The sequence below is a fragment of the Choloepus didactylus genome, chromosome 11, assembly GCF_015220235.1.
Source record: "Choloepus didactylus isolate mChoDid1 chromosome 11, mChoDid1.pri, whole genome shotgun sequence".
In the NCBI taxonomy this organism is placed as follows: Eukaryota; Metazoa; Chordata; class Mammalia; order Pilosa; family Megalonychidae; genus Choloepus; species Choloepus didactylus.
Genome location: NC_051317.1, coordinates 77,687,136 through 77,712,140, shown reverse-complemented (window position 1 = coordinate 77,712,140; position 25,005 = coordinate 77,687,136). Strand labels below are relative to the sequence as shown.

The 25,005-nt window shown below is 37.1% G+C and overlaps 2 protein-coding genes across 3 annotated transcripts in view; both read right to left on the bottom strand.

Annotated features, from left to right (window-relative positions):
* Nucleotides 1-832: 832 nt before the first annotated feature.
* On the bottom strand, nt 833-1,159 carry LOC119506059 (cytochrome b-c1 complex subunit 7-like). The gene has a single exon (XM_037798952.1). It carries the CDS (start codon nt 1,157-1,159, stop codon nt 833-835), a length of 327 nt encoding a protein of 108 aa, XP_037654880.1.
* A 7,165-nt stretch (nt 1,160-8,324) lies between these two features.
* The window catches only part of ITGA2 (integrin subunit alpha 2), a 110,053-nt gene continuing 93,372 nt past the window's right edge, over nt 8,325-25,005 (bottom strand). For both annotated transcript variants that reach the window (XM_037799037.1, XM_037799036.1), the window contains 10 exons: nt 24,050-24,142; nt 23,434-23,510; nt 23,267-23,350; nt 19,417-19,519; nt 17,876-17,986; nt 16,797-16,901; nt 15,202-15,315; nt 11,569-11,658; nt 8,972-9,088; nt 8,325-8,469 (listed from right to left, as the gene is read on the bottom strand). In XM_037799037.1, the coding sequence (XP_037654965.1) occupies nt 8,389-8,469; nt 8,972-9,088; nt 11,569-11,658; nt 15,202-15,315; nt 16,797-16,901; nt 17,876-17,986; nt 19,417-19,519; nt 23,267-23,350; nt 23,434-23,510; nt 24,050-24,142 (975 nt within the window). In that variant the 3' untranslated portion in view covers nt 8,325-8,388. The remainder of the gene's footprint in view (nt 8,470-8,971; nt 9,089-11,568; nt 11,659-15,201; nt 15,316-16,796; nt 16,902-17,875; nt 17,987-19,416; nt 19,520-23,266; nt 23,351-23,433; nt 23,511-24,049; nt 24,143-25,005) is intronic.

The following is a 25,005-nucleotide window of genomic DNA, read 5'->3' as shown; positions in this document are numbered from 1 at the left end:
AAGTTCCACACAGTTCTTTTTTCTTTTCTTTTTTTTTTTTTTTTATAGTTTTGAGAGTGGACAAGTCGCTCAGCTATGGGGAGAAAATATAATTTGTCTTTATATTTTTATCTATTTTTCTAATGTCTACTTTTTGTTTTCCAATATACTTATTAGCACAGAAATACATACACATGATTTATACATCACTGTATTGGGCTGTATGCATGATTTTTTTTTATTGCTAGAATGCAGAATCAAATGTTTTGAAGGCTTGTGGTTGAAGAGGGCTAAACTGCGGCTGATCCCCAATCTTTGCAAACTAGGGAGTGAATCCTTTCTCTTTCTTTTCATTCTACTGAAGACTCATGAAGTATGAAAGCCATCTGCTGGACTGCTCTATTTACTTCAGGTGAAAACAAGTACTGGTACTTGCTTCTTGCTCCCTTTCGCAAATTAGGCCCTTATGGGGCTGGCTTCCAAACATCTTGCTAACCTACAAAGGCAATATAAAGGTGACTTTTCTACTTGGTATAACGTTATATCCTTTAGTAAATTGAGGTTATCCAACCAGCGAGAACTGATTAAAGTGTTCTCCCTCAGCCCCAGGAAGCAATTAAGCACTAACTAAAGATAGTTTAGATGTTTTGAAAAAGTTATAACAGTTAAGTGAAATCAGTAATTAGGATTTTTATAAAATTTAGAATTCAAAAATTCCAACAGTGATTTCAGTTGATGTTTGTTTAAAGTAATACATTTGTAGCCCAAGTAGTTCTTAAATTGTACATTTTAGGTTTTACCAACTTCATAAAAATTCTTTGGGGACAGCTGCATCCACATTTCAATTACATTATTATTTCTTTGCCCATTCTCTCTCTCTTCTTTCCTGAATAACTTCTTTCAGGTATGATTCAAGATAGGATTTATCCTCATGTTTTGTACACTGCACTTTAGGCAAGATCTGCTGTCTCATGATGAGGTCCAGTGCTCTCTTAATGTGAAACACACTGTCATAGAGGTTCTCAGGAAGCCTTCTTATGGCTTGTTTTATATCTTTGTTCTTGGCTATTGTATCATCTTGCATTAACCCCAGTTTATTGAACCCTGCAGCATTGTAATACCATTTTCCAATGCCATCCAGTGACTGGCCTAATGCTGCAACAGCAGGGTGGCTCACCATTTTGACCACCCACACAGTTCTTAAAGTAATAAAATATCAGCATAATTTTGGACAATTGGTAGCATCACATAATTTGCGGTATGCTTATTGGGAACAAAGACTATACCCAGGCCCTTAGATTTTTTTTTTTTTTTTTTTCTTGTTTCTGCAAAAAAAAAATCTAGTGGTACTATTTGTTACATTTAGTAAAACTAATCATTTCTACTTAACAATTTAACACCTGTTGAATATTGAACATCTGTTTTATGCCAGGCATCCATCTAGTGACTCTGTCCACCAAATTTAAATACCAGTAGGGAAGGTTCTACATCCTCTCTTTGGCCAAGACCCACGGGATAGATACCATAGACTTCAGGAATTTCCTAGTTACTTGGTGCCTATTCCTTGGCCTGGTCCGAAGAAATGGGGCCAGAAGACCCTACTCGCTTATTGAGACAGGGTTGCCTCTCTGGTGTCAGCCTTTCCCTCTCTGAATTTGTTGTCTCCCTCTCCTTTCCACCAAACTTTAACCTGCCCTCACTTGTGAGCAGGGACTGAGTGTTTGAGAGTCAGTTGCATTAGATCTGAAAGCTCATTACCTTGGGCTTACTGTGCTACTATTAGGTATTCCTCAGAATTGCTCCCATGTTAATATGAAGTATATATGTTACTGATATATATGTTAAAAGGAAGTATTGAGGATTTAAAGATTTTTCTGCTAATGTCTTAGATCTTTACTGATGGCATTTATGTTTTGAAGACATAACATTCTTTAAACATGTTTTTGAAGAATCATACCTTCACTAAGTAGGCCTTATTCTAAGTCTGGAACATATAATTATGATTTTAAGTCCCCCATACAGGGGTTAAGGAGTTAATCTGGGGCATCCTGGACCCAGAATGGAAACGTCCCTGGAAATTGTTAGTGCATTGCATTGGACTTAAATAAGGCTTCACTGATCCTCACTTCTTTAGGAGTGACATAGTTAATTGATGATTGAGATATTAAGGAACTAGGCTGGCTTTCACCTCACTCTGATGCTTAGATTTTTTTCTCTCTCTAATTTGCCTGCCCAAGTAATCAGAAGAGTAACCTTAAAAAATCAGCCTTTAAGCAGATTTCTCAAAAGGTTTTAAGGCCGCTTTGGAGCTGTAACAATGTGATAGCTAGATAAGTTCACTCAAGAAATAGGAAACTCAAATTATCTTTTTGGAATGAAAGTAATAGCAGATGGTCAACAAATGAAGTACTTTGGGATATTTTTGCCCTTTGGATATGATTAGAATCACAGTAGATTTTCAGTATGTTTTGAGAAATAGCAGTTAAAGAAGCCAGTAGTTTGAGTCTTGGTCTCAGATCCCTGAATGGATCTATTGGAGAGTTGGAAAATGGACTCTTGGATATATCCTGTATCCAGCCATTTCTTCCTGCCTTCACTGCCACTTCCCCAGTCCAAGTCACCTGTACTTTTCTCTTTGAGTACTGCATTTGCCTGCTGACAGTCCCTGTGGGACCACACTCCCTTCTCTCTCTCTTCTCTACACATAGTGGCCTTAAAAGTTAGATGATTACATCTTCCTACTCAGAACCTTCCAATAGCTAATCACATCCTAGAATCTCGAAGTCCTCACCATGGCCTACAGGGTGCCATATGAGCAGGCCCCAGCTGGTCCCTCTGGCTTCCTTTCTTGCTCCAGTTTTGCTGCTTTGCTCTGGCTGTTGGGTGGCAGGCTTCTTCCTGCCTTAGGGCTTTTACTGGTCCCCTACCTAGAATCCACTTCCTCAGATGATCGCATAGTCTGCTTCCTCACTTTATTCCACTCCTTGCGTAAATGTGCCCTCTTTAGAGAGCCTTCCCTGACTGAATACCCTATTTACAGCTGGAGCTCCTTTCTCCTTACTCTGCTTTATATTTTGTTGCAGCACTTAACCACTCCCTGATGTACTACATTTCTCTTTTTAGCTGCATCACTAGACTATAAACTTCTGAGGACAGAGACTTTGTCATTGCTCTCACCTCAGTGCCTAGACCAGTACATCAGCCCATAGTATAGGCTCAAGTATTTGTTGAATGAATACAATTGTTCTTGTTATGAAATAGCGTATCCCAAATTAGATACACCTGATGCAAGTTGTGCAGTTGAAGTACTTGCAGAGAAAACTGGATGAATGACTAAGAAGAACTTTTCTCACTCTCCCACTTGCACACTATGCCTTTTACATAGCTACCGAATAGTAAATTAAGAGCCTCTCAGGCTGATTTGCATGATGTAGTTAGGTAGATTATCCAGTAGAGGGCGACAAAACTGGGGCACTGGTCTGAGGCTTTTAGTAATTTTATTTTGCGTGGAACAAAAAATTCAGTAATAGTCATTTTCGATAAAGTAAATAAAGTTGGAGTGATCCTTAGATAAAAATTAGGCCCTGATTTTTTAAGATGATTTCTTATCTTTAATTGGCATCTTCTTTTAAATATGAAAGTTAATGATAGGATGAGGAAAGAGTTTGAAAAAAAATTATGTTTGTAGTTTTTACAAGGTAATTTAGGATTAATAAAAGGAATTTCTTTTTAAAAAGTGAGTAAATATAACATTACTTGCAATAAACTGTATGGGACAAAATGGTAGCTTTAATACAGATTTAATGCAGATCTCTGGCAGCATATTCTAAACTGTGTTCGATGAAAAAAAACTATTTTTTTTCTTCTATGTTGTATTTTAATGTAAAGTACATACCAAACACATTTTTTAGCTGATGGTTATGCAGTAAGTTGCCTTTCTAAAATGGTTCACCACAATGAGATGGCACCTGATAGTGAATGGGAGACATTTGTGCATCCCACCCAACCTTTGCATTAAATGTGCCATCTAAGTAAATGATGGCCAGTCTGTGATCCCGATATGAATCTTGTTTTATAATTTCAGCATATTCATGACTTTTAAAACTTAAAAATATTTCATCCTTCCTGCTTGCTACTAAATGTTTTTAAAAATGTAGATAACTGTGGTTTTACATTCTTGCAGCAGTTTGGCTCATTTTTTTTTCCACTTTATTCCAAGTACACATTTTATTTCAAGAGCTAAGTTGTATTTCTCAAACTTTAATGTGATATGAATCATTGGGGATCTTGTTTCCGGTTCAGTAGTTCTGGGGCAGCACCTGAGGTCTGCATTTTGTAACAGGCTCCTTGGTGATGCTTATCTCTGGACCACACTTTGAGCAGCAAGGCTTTACATTAAGCTCTAAACTTTGAAGGCAGTTTGATGCTCCTACAAACATCCTAAGGTCATGGCTAGAAAAATAAGAGATTAGATATGGCTGGTTATACCTTCAACCTTATTAAATTGTGGTTCTTGAATGTGTTCTGAAACAAAGTGAGTGCATAAGATAAATAGAGTGAAGTATATAAATTGTAAAAACCCAAACTCAATAGCTTTGTTTTCAAAACAATTTTAATGATATTCAGTAATGTGGTGTGAAAACAGTGATTTACAATTACTTTTCTTTCTCATACTTTAATATGAGAAAACATCTCAATTTATATTATTACTCCAGTTTGATTTCTGTTTCCCAGAAATGAAATAAGTTGTGTAACTTGATGTACAAACATGCATACATTAATTTTTTTATGTATTTTTGGTGAAGAGAAAAAGATAATCAAACACAAACATACTGATCTCATCTTAACAAAGATTCATGCTTTACTTATGAAGGAAAATACCCAAGACAATTTCTCCTTTAAAAAATATACAGTTCTCACCTATTTGTACAATATATACATTTATATTTTGACTTTATCTACCAAAATAAACAAATCAAGTACATATGAAACCGTCTTTTTATATTTACATGTTGGCTACATTTTCATTCTTTAAGGTTCAAGGAAGTAGTTAACATTTTCAGTGATTTGAAACTTTATCCCCGTTTACCTTTTTCATCTATAGCTGCTTAAATTAGTCTTCCACATTGACTAAAATGAGTATGCCTTAATGTACATGAAGGGCATAGTCCTAGAAAGTTTTGTGTACAGTTATTTTATATGTACAAATTGAAATATTAAAGATGGACCAGGGAGTTCAGTTTAAGGAATCCCACCTTCTGTTTAATGATGTATTAATTCAGGAGTTTTCATATATTGGGTTATAGCTATATATCAGAATAAATAGTTTATAGTTTTAGTTTAATCATTTGTGTGGTTATGATAAATTGGCATTAGTTTTCTTCAACCATCACAGTTAACTGATAACTTTTACTATGTTATAAAAACAATATGCTAGCTAGAAATCATTTCTTTCCAGTTAGGAGTTCTCATTTTGCTACTAAAATGAGTGATACACAATTTCAAATCTCAATGCAGTTTCTTCATGAAATATTACTATTTTACATCAATACTATTTTACAGTCATGCATGAAGCAACTCAAAGTTTTTATAACATTCTGTAGATTGTCTATATACCATTTATGAAATGGAAATTTTAACATGGCATCTTTTAAGTCCCATACACTTACTTTTAAAGCAAAGGTATGGCTGAACAAGAATACATAACTGTTTTTTTTCCAAACAATTTTTAAAACAATTTCTTGACTATTTACTCACATTTGCTTAAAAGTACTTGAGAAATACTCCTCACTAGAGCCTCTGACTCTAATTAGTGATCTGATAACAGCATATCTATTAGGGCCACTTTTCTTCTAGTGCAGTGGTGCTCACCGGGGATGGTTTTGGCTCCAGGGGACATTTGGCAATGTCTGAAACAGTTTTCAGTTGTTAGCCCCAAGGGCATCTAGCAGGTAGAGGCCAGAGATGCTAGTGAACATCCTCCACTGCACAGGACAGCTCCCTGTAAGAATTATCTGGCCCCAAATTTCAATAGTGCCAAGGTTGAGAAAGCCTGCCCTAGTTGGATAAATAGTGCAGAGACAAGTGGCTAATTTTTTAGTTTATAGTAATCCAACTACATGGTAACGATGCAGTCAAGACAGATTACCCAAACCAAGACTTGCCAAAGCTCTAAAGCTTGCTGTGCATATGTTACCTCAATTTAGTGCTTATCCAAGGAAGATGAGGCAGATTACAGTAAAAGGAATGACATGCTATAATTCTTTGTGTAGCACATAGAAGAACCAGTACATGTATATACAGTAGTTACATGGTTTATTAAATATATTCTAATGACTTAATGACCAGTTTCTCCTCCACTTTTTTTTCTCCTTTACTTTTATTTTTTAAATATAAATTTGATGGAAATGAAATAGTGGTTTAAATCTACACAGCTGTTATAAGAATTGGGTTCTGGCATGCAACTAGAGAATACCGTGCTGTTTTTGCTATAAACCCTTGACATTTTATGGCTAATTGTTTTTTTTTTTTTTTTTTCTTGTGGTATTTTTGCATGTGTGTCAAATGCAAAATAAATCATCAAACAGTCCAGATAGCTCCTGCACTGCCAACACAGGATCCAGGCCAGGAGTGCAGTAAGGTCAGATGCACATGGGCACATATCTGTTTTCCTCTGACTTCTTTTCAAAGTGAAATTCTTGGAGGATTGTCTGTTTGAATTAAAAGAAATCCAGATCCTAGACTTTTCCAGTTTAAAGCGTCACTTTTAACTCCAACCCAATCTTTCCATCTTATAAATGAGGACTGAGGTTTAAAGAGGCTGAGTGACTTGTCCGAAGCTTAATATGTTGTTTCTGACATAAAATAATTCCCACAGCCCTTGCCTGTGCCCTCTTTCTCCTACTGGTCTCTCCTGGAGAACATGTCATGTGGGTTCAAATATAGAGAAAGGAAAGTATAAAAAGAAGAGATGGGTAGCGTCCCCAAAGTGTGGTCCATTTACATCAAGATGATTGGGCCTTATCCCAATCTAACCAGATAAACTCAGGGGTTGGGGCTTTTTGAATAAGCTTGCCCAGGTGAAATCCACTCTTCTGGAAGTTTAAGTACTCCAGAAACAAACTACAGAGAGTGCACCTGCCAATTTGGTGGTTTCCAATGCCTCATGGTAACTTCTTGCAAACTTCCTGAGATGATTTTTACTTTACATTGTGTACTTGTTTGAAATTCCAACAATTAGAAATTCAGGCTTATTTTACCTACTTGTTTAGCAATGAATGAAAATAGCTCCCTGAAGTTAAGGGGTTTATACAGTAATTCATGACATGTGAATTAAACACATGGCCTCCTAATTCCTGGATTAGAACAGTTGGCCTGAGGGATGGGAGTTTTGAAAGAGGGGTTAAGGAAGGGGGATAACTTTGGACTACTGGAGAGGAAGGCAGGCTTCAGAGGGCTTCGAGCATATGGGGGCCCTAGGAGGTGGAAGACTGCTTCACTAAGGGAAAAGAAAAGATGCCAAAGAAAGCACTTATCTTTCAAGAATTCTCCAGGGCCCTGCAGACCAATTGTGTCTCCTAAAAGAAAGGAGGTTTTCTCTTTTCCATGCAGAGGCTGGGCCTGCAGTGAATAGCACTTTACCATGCATGTTGTCACATTAGCATTTTAAACACAGTTTTGTGCCTTGGCCTCTCAACTACCCTCCTCTCCCATCTAAATAGAGATTTCCTCAACAGGAGGCATACTCTAAACTCAGATCAGTTTATTCCAGCAAGTTTTAACAATGCAACTCAGCAAAAATGCAACTCTGAAGTAGCAGCTATGGGCTGAGAGGAACCAAAGGCAAATTTTACCTAGTTTATAAATAAAATGATAATTTAAAATTATCCTCTGAGGCAATTTTGGATGAGCAGCATAAATTGAAGACCTGTGTTGCTTTCCCCTCCTGTTGTTAACATTAATATTCAAGCTAATATAGATATATCTATACCGGTGTTTCCACTTGAGCTATTGTAGTTTAAAAGCACTTTAAAGACAGCATTTTCCCCACAAATTCTGAGAAAGTTATAATTTGCTTTGACTTGTCATTTAAGAAGGCATTTCATGGTTTCTGACACAATGCACGTTATAATGTAAACTCTGGACCAGCCAGTTTAAAGATTATCGTACCCCCTCTGCCCCACCCCCCACCCATCCCACAAAATAAGTCGTTTACCCTTTTTACCTCAACTCCCTACCACAATTTCCTCATTCCAAACTGACCAGCAGTTTCTCTTAAAATATCAGGCTAGTTTCCCTATTACATTATAAAACACTGGGATTTAAAAAAAAAAAAACATTCACACAAACATCAAACACTGGCTGTGTCACAGCTCCCAGTTCTCGCTGCACTTAGGACTGCAGGATGGTTCAGCTGTTTAGTTCTGTAGTCTCATCAATCTCCTCTGGATTTTTGGTCATTTTTTCGTATTTTCTTTTGAAGAAGCCAAGCTGTAAAGATGATGATGTAAAAATGTTATGATCTATGGCTTAATTCTGTATGGTGCCTTTAATAACAAACCCCTTTGCTGCCAACTTTCTGTTAAGCACCTCTGGGGAATCCCCGGAGCTCTGGAGCATGCAATGTGCAAACGACTAGCCTGGTATCACCCATTTAACGAGGAAATTAATATGCAAAGATTTTAACTGAATTGTATAAAATTAAATTTCCTAGAGTCTACTTACTTGTAGCTGAATAAAACATACATGGACCTGGATGAAAGGATGTCTTTTTTTTTTTTTAAAAAAAAAAGGGATAGGCCACAAAAGAGGGGATAAAATCATTACTCATTGTTTTCAAGGTCAGGAGTCAGGAATGGCAAATAAACTTACATTTCTTTTTTCCTCATGATGGATGAGGTACCATATAAACCTTAATTTTGCTGTTTTTTAAGGAACTTCAAGATGAATGCCTTTAGGAGTACTGTACTTTAAAATATGAAATACTTCTTACCTTCCACAAAATTGCAACCAGAGCTAATAGCAAAAGGATTCCAGCAATTATACTTCCTACTATAACTCCTGTTGGGACTTCGGCTTTCTCATCAGGTTTCATTATTGTAACAGGAATCTGTAAATGTATGTGCACAACAATTGAACCATTTAATTTTAGCACTGAAAAAAAGTAAGATGGTCTTGTCCAACTCTAATTTTATAAATAAAGGTCCATAGCTCCAGAAAAGTGACATGACTTACTCATGATTGTGTTTCTCAATTTAACATTGTGCAGTATAATTTTCAGAGAAAATGCTCCTGCAAAGTATAGGTAAGAAATACAAGTCTTCTAGGTTTTTCCCCTCTAACTGCGTCAGTATTTAGTGCATATGTCAAGTCTGACAATCTCAGATGCTTTGATTATTTATAAAATAAAACCTCAGTTTCTGACATACACTCTCATCTTCAGGTGAAAGCATTTGAAACCCCATCTTGGGGAGAGGAGTCAAAGAACAAACTAACAAAGAAACCAAATCCCTTTTGATTAAACAACAACAACTCTGTACTGGGTTCTTAAAATATTGCTTTCACTTAACTCTCATTCAAGGTTACTCGATATAAACTGCATAAAAGTAGACATAATATCCCAGGGCTCAAGTTGACCTTCTCAGTGATAAAACTGTCCTTGAGGCTACATATGATTCTTTATGTCCACTTTCAGTAAACTTTGTGACCTTGTAACAGAATAGTTACCCTAAGAGTTTTAATACAAAAACCTTATATATATATATTTTTTTTTTCCTAATTAGGGAAAGAATCTCAACCATTTCCTTCACAAAGTGTATTCTTAAAGGGCTATACATTGGATCAAAACAAGAGGACAATGTCTGATCAATTTACTTGATTTAACATTGAATTACAATGACAGGCTACTTTTTTGTCACATAATTTATGGGTTAGGCTAAACTTGAAGTTGGCCTTTTGGTGACTGTATTTCTTGTCATTTGTATTTTTAAGAGCTAAAATAAGCTTTTATAAATTTATGAAGAGTGACTATAAATGCATATAGTCCACGGCTGAATGGCAGTCATATCCCTATTTTGCTGTATTCCAGAGCTTTGTATCTGGGGTCCACGGATCACTATGGATACCCAAGTACAAGATTGTGAACATCATGTTTTTAAATGGGTCTGGGATTCAAATAAATTTAAGAATCACTTATCTATGTATTATTTAGATTCTAAACATTATTCAAGAAATTATCCAAATTATTATTTGGTTTAAAAAAATATTTCCATAGACACAATTAAGTAATAGTTGGCCTCTCTTATTTATCAATACTGCTCAGGAAAAATCAAGAAAAGAAAAATCTAATGTGTTCATTAAAATTATTAATTTGAATTTTCAATTAAAATGTTTAGTACTGCTTTCTAAAATTATGAAGACTTCAGCAGAGTATCAGGTATTGTCTGAACACAGTGTTTTTCTAAAATGAGTTTTTAAAAAGATCTGTAGTACTTTCCCCCTAGGATAAGCCCACAGCTCTTCGAATTTGAAGTCCACATTTTCGTTTGGTTCCATTTCTGGTTTTCCAACCCCCAATCTCTGAAGAGAGGGGTGAACCTACCCCGGTTCCTAACCAGAGACAGAATAGCATCATCTATCATGTGGAATCATTTCCACTGGGACAAGAGTGGGCTGGCAATGTGATGAACTTTAATCTTAAGCACTGAGAGAGGCCCAGAGTTCATGGGGCCATTTGCTTTTCAAGCGAGTCAGTAGGCTGGAACAGGAGACTGAGGCCAGCTGCCAAGCTGGCCTTGTGGGCAGACTCTTCAAGTGGCTTCCAATTCTTAACAAAATCAGTGGAAGGAAAATGCTCAGGGCTCTGCCAACAGATTAGCTGGACATGGAAGTCCCACTACTTCTAAATCTGGCATATTCTAACCAGAGTTTCAGTGCAAAGGAAAGTTGCCCCTTGTCAGCTCTTGGAACAGAGAGCCTTTGTTTTCTGTGAAAGTACATTTCTCTGCAAAAACTTCCATCAAGGGGAGCATTTATAATTTTCTGGAATGTAAGACCTAATGAATGGACATTTCAAACAGTGTCAGTGTCTAGTTGTAAAAAAAAAAAAGAAAAAGAAAATAATAAATGTAATAAATGTGAAATTTTTAAGGATGCTTTGACACTTTTCTTTAGATATTACTAAACAATACAATGTGATTTAAGTAAGCATGACTTAGATTTTATAGACCAAGATCTAGACCATTTTATGTAAGCACAGAAGAAAGGAAGAATTGGTTAAGACACAGAGAACGGACACAGTTGAGCCACAAGCCAGCTGGAGCCCCTTTGGTTGTGCCTTCCATTGGTTCATTACTTCCAGGAAAACAGCCTTGCCAACTTGGGGGTGGGGGAAAGGCAAGTATATCATTGGACTTTTTGGGTAGCATACATTCCTGCTAAAAGCTCAACACAATAAATATCAGATATTTAGGGTGTCAGTAAGATGCTGTTACATATGTGTAGGTAAAAAGAATGACTGTTTTACAATTTCAGAAATGGCGTGCCTACTGTCATTTCTCATGCCCATGGGAAGGGAAGGTATGCACTCACCACAACAGTGTTTTCTTCAATCACATATATCTGAGGATTATAGGTGTCGATTTCTGCAGCTGTCGTCAGTTGTATTGTCTGGAAAGTCGACTGGAATGTAAGAATAAAGAATATATTTTATCTCAGTGGAAATTAATGCCTAAAGCCCAACATGTTAATGATTTATTTCCTTGTGGAAAGTGACAAGAGCAAAAACCAGCTCTGAAAACTCAACAATCTTCATGTGCTTGAACCAGCAATATGTGACTGGACTGGACATTAGAAGTACCTGAAAAGCTTTTAGTATGCACGACCGGCCCTGCCAAACAAACTAAATCCAAATCTCTGGGGGTGGGGTCCAGTCATCAGCATTTCTCCAGATGATTTAATTTGCAAATGGGTTGAAAAACAAGTATTTAAAAAATAAATTTTTAATTGGGAAAGACCATAATCTGGGTTTTAAAAACATAATGAATGGGACGTGAGGGGAAACTGAAAATCCAGTGTTTTAATATATTATCTGAATAAACCACCTGATGGAATAGAAAACCAACAGAAAGAAGGGAAGAGAACTTTCCTTCTGGGGACACATGTAAAATAATACTGTTTAAAAGTAAGTTTGGAATGAATAGATAAATTTTGGTATATATATTCAATGGAATATTACTTGGCCATTAAAAGGAATGAAGTACCAATACATGCTATAGCATAGATGTAAAACTTGAAAACGTTATGTTAAATGAAAGACACCAGATACAAAAGGTCACATATGATTCCATTTATATAAATATTTATATAAATATTCTGAATATAAATATTCAGAATAGGTAAATCCATGGAGACAGAAAAAGCAGATTGACAGTTGCCAGGGAATGGGGGGAGGGAGAAATGGAGAATAACTGCTTAATGGATATAGGGCTCCCTGTTGAAGGTGACAAAAATGTTTTTGGAATGAGAATGTTCCAAAATGCCATTAAATAAAAATGGCTATTTTTGTGTTATGCGAATTTCACCTACATTTTAAAAAAAAATAAACTATAATTTGACAAAGCCTATAAGGAGACATCTGAACCTTTTGATAACAGTCATTGTGGTTATTTAATGTCAGGATAAGTTTAATTTTTCCAATCTAAGCATTTTATCAAATATTACTTGATTAGGGACAGGCATATAAGAAGGACCTGTGTTTTATGCTTGGTGTTCTCAGTAATCTTCTAATATGAAAGGTTCTTTTCCAAGGGAAATATTATTGAAGTGTATGTTTCACTGTCCTTTTTTCCTATGATACAAATGTTGAACCTGATGCTTACTGTAAAATACGATAAAATTCCCAGACTTTAGAGCTGCTTTCATATGCTATGGCTGCAAGGATCAAATTTTTCTGGTTACTAAGGCACATGATTCAATATACACTGTGAGGCAATTCATTAAACTATGGTAGCCAGAAAGAGAGAATGCATTTCCAAAAAAAGTGAGCAATTTATTTCCTTTCCACTGGCTCCGTCTCTCTAATTATTCTTCTTAATTTTCCCAAGATGGAAGATCACATTAGATGTTAACCCTGATCTCCTAAATGTATTATTGAAGAAACATTAAGAGTATCGATAATGGTTTAACTTAGAAGAAGAAGACAGCAGTGAAGTCAATGCTGGTTTCACAGACCCTGTAGACTAAAGATGAAGGAATTTTTCCTGTGAGACTGATACATCTGCACTTGCATGTCAGGCCCTTCTCACAGTTATGCAGTATCCTGCAGGGATAACAAGTAGTAGTTGCAGGCAAACCACTGGCATCAGGGAAAGTTGAGATTCATCAAGACTTTTTTGACAAATGGCAGCCAAGTTGTCATCAATTTGAAGGCCTGAGCAATTGCTTGATGATGGAATGATTTGAAATGTTATGTTGGCTTGCACTGCCTCAGAGGAAAGGTGACAATAAAAGGCAGTACATTAATGGGCCCAGATACAGGAAATGAGATCCATATTTCAGACTGGATCCGCTATGTGGCCTGATCACAGGCACTTTGCTGTTGAAATAGCTGAGCACAAGGTGGGGCTTAACATCTGACCTTCCATGAAGATGGAAGAGATGCAGGACTTGACATCCAATAACTTTCAAGAGTGTTTGCTCAGTTGAACCACCATAGCCACACTAGAAAAGCATAAATAATTCACTTCTAAAGAATTTTGCTTCCAGAAATGAAACTGCTACTATCGAAGACCTTTGAGAGGTACTTTAAAGAGTCTTAACAGTTAAATTGATGTAGCTTTAAACAAACTCAAGAAAAACCAAATGCTTTTCCCAGAGCTGCGATGATTGCATTTTGATGTGCAACACTCAGTTTTCCTTCCCAGCTGGCAAAGGTTGCTATGAAAACATTTGTTCCTCAAATCCAAGGCCCAGAACTGTGAAACAATCATCAAGCTGCCGCAGCTGGGAAGGTAGTGTGACCAAAGGGCATGCTTCACTTCTTACAGCATTTAGAGTCATCCCAAGAGCTTGAGAGCAAGTGCAACTAACCAGAAAACAAAATAAAAGAAAGTAAGGAAAAAACCCACTCTCCTTGCATGCCCCCTCCCCCAATTCTCTCTTCACCTTTTTTCCCACTTTCCACTATTCCTTTTTCTATTATACCTTTATCCAAGAAAATTGCTTATATTTTGGCTCCATGGACAAGTTTGGAGGGAGGTTATTCTCTAGTACTACACATAACTCCGTTGCAAGGAATGGGGTTTGTTGGCGAGATCATGAAATGGTGAGAAAACTGGGAGTAAGCACCTTGAGAACAGATTTATTTGTTTAAAAAAAAAAATCCAGTGAGAGCCACAAGGCCCCAGGAGGTTTCATATTAATTTGCATTTTGCTGCCAGCGCTGGTAAAAGGAATAGCTGCTCACATACACAGTCAGATTTACGCAGCCACGGCTATTCTTGTATTTTTCACGCTAGACTGAAATTCTGGCTACTGAAATCCTCACTGAAAGCAGATATCTATGAGGCAGTCTCACCTGCCATTTGGGAAAACAACACTGACACTGACTTGGCACTTTCTTCAAACATTTCCTGATGGTTGAAATGACTTAAAAAGTTATGAGCTCAGTGGGCTTTCATCAGAGAAAGAGTAACACAGGAAAGCCAAGGGATTACCTGGCTCTAATTCTAGAGAAGGATCCTTATGTTAGATTCATTTACCGGGTGGTATGAGATCACCCCCATTAAATTATCCAATCATTAGCCGAGAGAGCTCAAGGAATGAGACACAGGCAAGTGCGTTTTGATTTGGGTGTGGTGGAGGAGACTGCGGAAAATGGAAAAGTTTAGTGCCTGGAGAGGGAGACAAAGCAAGGAGCCCACTGCAGCCAAGGAGGAGCAGAGGGGTCCTTACCCCGTTATTCCCAGAGATTCTGAAGTAGTAGTTTGGGGTGGAGTCTAAGAAGCAGACTCTTTCACAAGTGCCCCAGGTGATTCTGAGGCACAGCCACACGGGGCAAGCATTGGAAATTTTCCTGTCCTTCCAGGGTAAAACTGTTCTGCGTTTTTGGTTACTGCTGACATGAGGAGGAACATGAATTTTTGTCAAAGTGTGAGAACTTCTTGAGCATGAAGCATTGCATTTTCTTCTATGATAATCCCAATAAATAAAGCTGATACTTACTGCTGCAAAAGTTCCATTCCAAATTCTGGTAGACACATTAACAAAGTATTCTCCTTTCACCTGAAGGTCTTTCAGCCAGCAGGTAACATTAGTACATGAAGCTGTTCTGCAGTTCTTCAGGTTAGAGGCATTGGTCAAAGGAGAGAGAGGGTTAGTATGGTTGTTAAAATACAAACACTAACATTTTACAAACATAGATAAAGCAGTAGTGGGAAGGATCCAGGGAAACTGGTAATCCCACACACTATTAGTAGTTTTAATCCTTCTTTTAGGGATTTTGGCACTATGCACCAAAATGTAAAATGTGTATACCCTTTGTCCTAGCCATTCTGTCTGTGTGAGGCAGTAGACAATCATAAATATGTAGGGAAAAGTATACCACACCTGTTCTCTATTTCTGAGAGTAAAAAGAAACATTGTAAATAGCTTATCAACAATATACTAGTTAAATCAATTACTGAACATATGAAAGATACAGTACAATTTAGTCATTAAATCTAATGATAAAGATGCATTCCTTGAGTTTAAAAAAAGTCTATGACATATTAGCCTATAAAAAAGGTAGCATGGCTGATTTAGGTAGCCGTACATGTGGATCTGTATATGGAAACATGCTCAGAGATGTAGGGAAGGATGTTCGTTGAATGTTAAAAATGGTAGTATTTAGATTTATGGAGAATTTTAGTTTATTCCTTGTAATTTTTTCCAGTTTGGATTCTGCACAATGAGCAGTTGCCATTTTTACAAAATCAGTAAAACATGTTCCAAAACTAAATGATGAGAATATACCTTGGCATACCAGAGATGAGTTTCTATTAGACATTTTTACATACTACTGTTTAAATTTAAAAATTTACACTGTTCTTACATTATAATTATTTTAAAAAGAAGCACTATTTCATTCTTCTATTTTCCTCTTTTCTCTATCCTGCATGAAATAAAACAAATATAACAAAAGACAACCAGGAGAATATCAGTGTGGTTCATAGAGGAGAGCTATGGTTTGTTTAGGGTTTACTGTTTGCTAAATGTTTACTTATTTGACTTACTATGTGCCAAGCACATGCTAGATGCTCCACTAATCTCTTTCCCAAAGAAGAGGGTATTAAGAAGGAAGTGCTCTGAAGAAGAAGATAATAAATTATAGAAAAACAAAGTAGGGTAGCCAGAGAGTCATATTTAACAGGGAAATAAAAACATCAGTGATCATATGGAAGAGGGTTTAAGGCGCTTATCCCTACAGGACATGCCCCAGTTCCCTCACTGTTCTTTGCAATTGTTTCGAAATAATTCCAAACAGAAATACAGAAGCACAATGGTTTAACATGGATCTTTTTGATTTCATGGTCTCTGGAACATATATTTTATAATAATGGCATAAGTGATAATTCCAATCACCTAGATTTGAGCATGTTATTTTCTAAATCTTGATTCATACAAGCCATCAAAGGCAAAAAAAAAAAAAAAAAGAAAGAAAAAGAAAAAAGAAGCATGTTCTATGATCTAAGCTGGTAAAAAAAAAGAAGTGACAATTTCCAGATAAAGTAAATAATGAATGACTGAAGGCATCTTTCACCACATTCACTTGTCCTCACCAATTCTTTCATGTGCCGGAAATTTTCACTCTTGAAAGATACAGAAGATGATGTTTGTCCAATTTTCAGTGGATTTATTTCTGCATTACAACTGATGTCACCAGCCTACAAAAAGGACACCAAATAGGTCTTAGGAAGCAAAATGATTTATGATGCTCCTTTCAATATGTCATGAAACCCTACCGTACACCTGTTGGCCAGGGAAAGGGGCGATTAGGCTTCTTCATCTGCCCTTACCTGATCACACTTCTTGTAACAGCTGAACTCTGTAGTATTCAAATCATTCTGGCCTGACTTGATGATGTGCTGGTTCGTGTAGCACATATGTTTATGACAAGACAAATTTGCAGTAACGACATATTGTGAGTGATTTGATTCAGGGTTCTTTTCTGTGTAACATTTTAGGATTTTGAGTTCTTGTTTTACCTCTGCAAACCCCAAGAATAACATCACTGGAGAACCAGCTGAGTGCCACACTGAGGCTGAGCCAGCATCTAGGGGTTTGGCTATAAAAGTGCTTTCCAGTCCACGCTGTGTATTAGAACCGCAGGGGTAGCTTTTAAAGAAAAATACCAGTGCTGGAGCCTTCTTCCTAAAAATCCCGACTTAGATGTCTGGGGTGGGCCTGGTCATCAATCTTGTTTAAAAAGCTACCTATGTGACTAGAATGAGCCATCAGGGTTGACTACTACCTGGTTAACTACAGGTTGGCAGCTAGAAGATCAGCTACTAATAGCAATGTAGACCTACTACTCTTTGAGGATTTAGTGTCCCACTTCCCAATCAATTAACTTAACTAACTTTCTTAACAGGGCTCTAGCAAAGTTGATCTTCACCCATTTAAATCAGGGGTGTTTGGGAACACTGTCTGCCACCTGTAAATCCCTAGACTCAGGCATCTGGTTCCTTACAATTATATTCTGCTTCTAATATGAAATTAACTGCTTGTTAATTGGCACTCAGGATTGCTTAAGGCTTATCTTCTTAGTTTCGCATCTATAATAACATGATCACACCAACCTCATCTATGGGTTTATTTCCACATTAAGTGTGTACCTTGACACTTTTGTTATCCTTACCTGGTCTGTGTGCACCCCAGTCAGGTACATCAGTGGGTTCTTTTCTCTGGTATATTGAGGGATGAGGATGGTTATATTTGCCATGCTTACTGGAACACTTCCTGTTGTTACCTATATATGGAATAAAACATTCTACTTATCGATACATGATGCACAATGTACAAGGACAGTGATCAATAAACTATATTTATGATAAGCAACTAGAAGATAGTAAGATTGATTCCATATGAAAGTTACTTTATCTCAACATCTATAATAGGAACTGTTAAATAATTTGTGACTTAATAAGTGCAGCATTGTGTGATGTTAAAAACACCATCTCTGGAGTTGGGCTGCTGTGGTGTGGAATGCCAGCCTAATACTGACTAGTTGGGTGGCTAGGGCAAGGAATGTCATCTGTCTATGCTTCAGTTTCCTCATTTGTAAAATGGGGATAATCAGAAACTCAGCAGGTCTGCCATGGTACAGTGCACTGCTCAGCATCGATTCTCATAGGTGGGTTTCTGTTCCAACTGGCTGCTGTTCATGCCCTGCCAGTTGGTAAACATTTTAAATATCACCCATAAGAATGATAATAGTACCAACCTTTGAATTGATATTGGAATAAAATGGGTTAACATACAAAAAGCATTTTGTGTAATGACTGACACTCATTAAGCCTCTACAAATGTTACTTAATTATTATTACTAATTAAAATGTCCCATTCAAAGAATGTAGTTGTCAAACACTATCCACATTTTGTAAATTTCAGTATATAGATCACAAACCAAGACACCGTTAAGTATTAAAAAAAGTCACAAATTTGGAGGGTAGCAGTCACATAAAGGACCAGAAAGAAATACACAAAATTGAAATGGCATTGACTTAGGGTAGAATGAATTCTTTTCTTTTTACTTTTCAAACTTTCTGTAATGTTATCATATTAAAAGGAGCCATTCTTTCATAAATTAATTTGCCTTTATGAAACTGATAATCTTTAGATAATAATTGCTTACTAATGGTCAAGAGCAATTGATTTAAAAATATTGTTTGATACTACCTAATGTGACTATACAAAACCCATATTTGTAAACAGATAGTAAAGGTTAAACTGCCATGCAAATTATATGCCAAAGAACTTTTACACAAATAGCATCATACCAAAGCTCTGTTGATTAATGTGGAACATTTGTTTTCAAAATATTTCAATGATCCTTTAACCAGAACACATAACTATGCACACAGCCCGTTTATATATTTATCTCTGGTCAACTTCAGTAGTTCTCAAAGAGTGGCACCTGAACCAACAGCATCAGCCTCACCTGGGAACTTGTTAGAAATGCAAACTTTTAAATCCACCCCCAACCTACTGAATTAGATCCTCTGGGGATGGGGCCCAGGAATCGGTCTTTTAATAAACCCTCCGGGTAATTCTGATGCACCCCCTAGGTTGAGAATCACTGGAGTTTTAACTTCTTTTTGCTTTCTTCTTCTCTTCCAAGACTCATGTGTTTTCCTCTCCCCTCCTCCTGATTTCCCATCCTTATGACAGCTTACAAACCTTAAGGGAGAAGATGAATTTTGGACCAATATCTTCAAAACTGTCCACAATGGAAGGAACGTTATCATCCGAGGAGACTTCATAAAAATTTATGCTGGTGGATCTGTTGGAAGATGTTTGCAAAGCCAAATATTTTAGTTTTGCTGTTGCTCTTGAAACTTAATATTCATGTTATTTAAACATCTTCTAGCTTAGATTACAAGGAAAACAGTTCACATTTAGGTATTAAAGCACTAAATGAAAGTGAATGCTGGTTATGGGCTTATAGTCCAGTGTACATTTCTAATAATAAAACAGCTTCCTTTTAAAACATATCCTTTCATGGTCTTACTGCTGAACCTCTCTGTGTTACATGCTGATCAGCTGTCAAGTTTCTAAGATAAGTATCAATGCATTACTTTAGAACTGATAGTGTAACCCCACTCATGATTGCTATTATATTGACTGGTATGCTAACATCGTGGGCACTCAGTCCTTGTTGACTGGACTAATGGATTTACTATTGGTCCTTTACAGGCCAGAGGATTTTCCTCTTTGATATTCCTGAAACACAATGATAGCATATTTGGTATTAATGGGCATTTAGCAGTGTTCATTACTGGATGCCTGTGAAACAAGACATACATTTTCCTTCTCCTTCTTCTCTAGTTCCAAAACAACTCTGATGCTCTGGGTCTGCCTTGGGGTTGGTCACATCTGATCCCACCACTAGAATGGAGACCACCTTCAAGATGGCTGATTCTGAGTTTTGTTGTTGTTGTTGTTGTTAGACCAGATCTGGAGGCACTGGACTGATCTTGAGCTCTTCTTTGCTTGGGATTGCCAACTACAGGGTCTGCAAATGAAGTGATGGCTAGCCAGGAGACTCTCTCCAGGGCTGTTAGACTGCAATGAAACTGGAAACCCTCCACTCTCCACATTCAATTCTGGGTTCCTGATGCTGGATTCCAAGCAAGGCAGCTTCTTTGATGAGGGTAAAAGGGTGAGTAGGAGCTTGAGAAGACTATGCACAAGCTCTCCATTTATTCCTTTCAGAAATGTATCTTAATTATAGCATATTGATTCTACTTCCTAAAAAAGTTGGACTGAACATTTTCTGAGATAGAGTTTCTTGGTTTCTCCACTGAAACATGTCTTTCTTTTTTTTTTTTATGTCTAAAAAAAGCCTTTTCCAAATTCTCAAAAGGAAAATGTGTCATAGACTTAAATAGATGTGGTGTTTGTCAAGGTTATGTATATGAAAGGAAACAATGATTTGTCAGCCTGACATGGAAAATGGGAAAACTGACTAGGATTTGAAATGGAAGGCCTGGCTGTGTGTGCATGAATTATTTTCTTTACCTTTCAATGATCTTTGAATAAGCCTCCAAGTAATGCCAGTTTCTAAATTCTCTCTGCATTTTAAAGAGATCTGACATTTCCCTTTGTTACTTTAGGGTTGGTCTATACTCAAAGGGAGTAATCTATACTCAAGGGGATCCTGTTTCAGAAATAATTCAACTACACTATCTATTCCCACGCATCATATTTGCATAATATAACCGCACATTTATCCAGAATCAAAAAGGTTGTTAAGGGATGCCTTCAATATCTTTGTATTATTTTTAAAAATAGTTTGTCAAGATGTGTGTCAAAAAATTTACAACATTGCTGGTGATGGTTAAGCAAAACAAAATAAAAATGCAAATCAAACAAATATTTCATTAATCATGGACTTGCTACATAAATTATGACCCAGTCAGGAATAGAATAAGTTAGATCTATATAACCTGATATGAACAATTCTCAAAGATTAATTATTACCTAAAAAGTAAGGTACAGAAAGTTTAAGTAGTTATACCTAAAAAGTAAGGTCCTTTTGTGTAAACAAATTGTGTGTGTGTGTGTGTGTTTCATGTATATATCCCAGTAGATAAACAAACCTTGTATTTGGAAGGTATTCTGAAAACAAGTCAAATTAGTCAAACGTGGGAAGTGGCACCCGGGGAGGTGGGAGAGGAATGACTTCACTTTTCATTTTGTCTCTTTCTGTAAAGTTTACATTTTCCAATCCATATACTTTAAATATATTTCTTTTTAAAACACCAAGAGGAATTATCTGAGTGATAGACTTTTGGCTTTTCTTCTTTATAATTTTGTATAATTGTCTATTAAATTTTTAAATCATATAATATGTATAAAAGGACTTTAGAATGTCTTAGAATGTTAATTAGTAAAAGTGAAGTTCTGGTTTAATATTATATTCATGTCATGTTAAAATATCTGAGAGAATTGGTCATGGTTGGGGAGTGGAATCATAAAAAGACTATTAAAACAAAGTGTTTAGAATAAGAATCAATATAGGCAGGAAGAAAAAAAAATCAGGTTGTTTGGTAATGTCAATCTTTTTACACACATTTTTCTTCACATTTTCATCCTTACTCATGTGTCTCAAGCTCGAGACATAATAGTGTATCTTCTTTTTTGTTATTGTTTGGTAGTCTTTTGGATGATCAACATATGCCATGCTCTTAGGGGTGAGGGTGATGTGGTGGGAGTAAGAGAAATTTGCTGTCACTGTATACTATTTGTAGCCTGGCTTCTTGGGTGTTTTCCACATGTGTTTTTCAGTGGTCACTAAGCTGTGCTGGGAATTGCCTCAGTGCTTCATCAGGTAGAGAATCTGGTTCCCAGGGTTGGAGGTGGGCACCACCTGAGGCCTATGCCCCTGTCTGTGCCTGTCAGTTGGCTTTACATCTAAGTGTGAGTTAAGATGAAGATCTTAGCACATGTAGCATTTGTACCTTACCTACTCTGGTTGAGTTGTGCCTCCCCTCAAAAGATATATTGAAGTCCTAACCTCCAGTACCTGTGAATGGGACCTTATTTGGAAATAGGGTCTTTGCAAATGTAATCAAGTTAAGATGAGGTCATATTGGATTACAGTGGGTCCTAAATCCAATGACTGGAATCCTCATAAGGAGAGACAGAGAAGAGATACACATGAAGGGAAGTTGGCCAGGTGAAGCGGAGGCAGAAATTGGGGTGACGGAGCTACAGGATTGCTGGCAACCACCAGAAACTGAAAGAGACAAGGAAGGATTCTCCCCTAGAGTCTTCAGAGGAAACATGGACCTGTCGACACCTAGATTTTGGACATCTGGTCTCCAGAACCGTGATGCTAGAAATAAATTTGTTTTAATCCATCCAGTTTGTGGTAATTTGTTATGGCCACCCTAGGAAACCACTATACCCACTTTCCAAGACACTCTTCTCTCTGAACAATTCAACAGAGCTGGTATCAACCAGTAATGTTTTGACCACTGCTTACAGATTTACTTGCTTTGGGCAGGCAAGAAAAGACGATAATAGTTCCTTCGTGGATGACATCCTTTAGAAAACCCCTCATTTCTTCCTGGTTGGAAGAAAACCTGCAACCTAATTTTCTAAGACTAGATTCAATATTTGTTGTGGACCTACTATGTGTAAAGCATGTGCTTGGGACTTCAATGTCCAGGAATGGGTGTATCACTAGAAATTTCATGGAAAGTAGGCAGCAAGAACAAAGTGCTGGCAACCACTCAGGATACTGAGCTATATCTCGGGAAGGTTTGCAGCTACTCCGAGGCCCTAGTTTCCCCATGGTATGTTGCAGAAGGGTTAGTCCTCTTTCTCTCATTCAAGAGGTCCAAAGAATTGCTCAAGTTTTCCCTAGGGACCAATTTGTGGACATCTATTTTAATTGACATGAGAAGAACATTTTAATGCAAAATTTTCAGCTAAGAATTGGCATATAGAGGATCTCTTCAGTCAACAGCCAAACTGGAGTGATGTCCACAGTAACAGGCAATAGGTACACGGCTCCACCTACCTTGTTAAGTGAATTTCAGCATCATATAGCAGAGAAATTTTGAAGCTGATCAAATTGTCTGCCTCATTTTCCTCATGGCTCTCACTATTGAAGAAAACATTAGGGAATTACTTAAAGAGAAATATAAAAGCCATCCATCATCAATTCAGGACTTCAGTATGTTTTACCTTAAGGCTCGGAAACTGATAGATGCCTCATTCTGAAGGTTTTGAAGATTGAAGTCGAAGTTAATAGCAAAAGTCACCTATACACAAAATTAAAATTCTTCAATATGATGCTTCCTACCCAGGTATTAACATGAAAAGTTTCCCATAAAAATAAACTCACTCCAAATTTGATGCTGAATTTTATATACCTGAAGCTTTCAAACTGGTATAACATTTTTACTTATTTGGTCACTTTGTTTTAGGATTTCAATTGACTTGCTCAAGTCATCACAAGCACCTGTGAGCATGTCTGAAGTTGAGAGCTTTGTGCTGATGTGAAATTTATTTACTATGGGTTAACAAAGATCTCTATGACTCAGTACACAGCACTTGACTAACTTTGGTCAATAGATACAGAAAAAAAAAAACAAAAAGAACTCTCCAGACTGTGTGATTTTGGAATAAACTGCAAAGGGGGAAATCCCACTTTTATTAATTATCTAAAGAAAAAATTTGGATATTAAAAAACTTCCTCTACATACACAGCTGTTTTTTTGTGATGCCTATCAAAAGATGTCACGTTGGATTAACACTAGTACTGAAGAAGGGCTAGTATGGATTGAGGGTGAAGTCGTACCTGTTGTTCTCTCTTTAAAGCAGGGTAGCCTACATTACAGGTAACAGTCTTCTGAGATGAATCAACCTGGCATGTTACTTCTGTCCCATCAACCTGAACCAGACCAAGGAAACAACAGTGATTAGTTAGCATATAAGGTGTGTGAGTACGTGTACATACCCTGAAAGATGTTTAAACCATAGGGACATTTTAGTAGTGAGCCTGGTTCATACTGAAGTAATTTATTGTCCCCCAAGGCTCAAAAATCTCTTTCTGTCCAGGTGGCTAATATACTATTTTTATTGTGAGCCCTAAAAAGATAAGCAGAACACCCAACAAGTCAGAGAAGAGGTCTGTTGGGAACTGAATTGTGTACCCCACAAAAGACAGTTCAAGTCTTAATCCTCATTCCTGTGGGTGGGAACCCAGTTGTGGATAGTATCTTTGAATATGTTAAGGTGAGTCAGGGTGTGGACTTATTTGTAAAAGATTCTATGTAGGTGTGGCCAGTTGAATCCAGGTGGGCCTTCATCCATGTGACTGGAGGCTTTAGAAAAAGGAAATGCGGACACAGTCAGTTAGAAGCCAGAAACCAGTAGAAGCCAGAGAGGAGGGAGAGATGGCCATGTGACAGAGGACCGCCATCACCAGAATGCTACCGACTGGGGGAGAAAGCACAACCTCACCCACCCTTGGTTTTAGACTCCTAGCTTCAAAACTGTGAGACAATAAATGCTTATTGTTTAAGCCAGCCCATTATGTGGTAGCTGTTATAGCAGCTTTTGCAGACTAAGATAAGTTCAAATACTGGAATTTTCCCCAGGAAGTCAGCATAGTTCCTACATTTCAGAAACACAAAAGTAGCTTTAATCCAATATTCAGAAATGCTGGCTTTAATGCATACTTGTCTCTCAATATAATTGAAACTTGTATCTTCAAGAGAAGAAAATAAAATAATATGCTACGTTTAGGAATAC

Bases quoted from the DNA above. Each gene is read 5' to 3' on its own strand.
- LOC119506059 (XM_037798952.1), bottom strand. From the start codon at position 1,159: ATGGTGAGCCACCCTGCTGTTGCAGCATTAGGCCAGTCACTGGATGGC.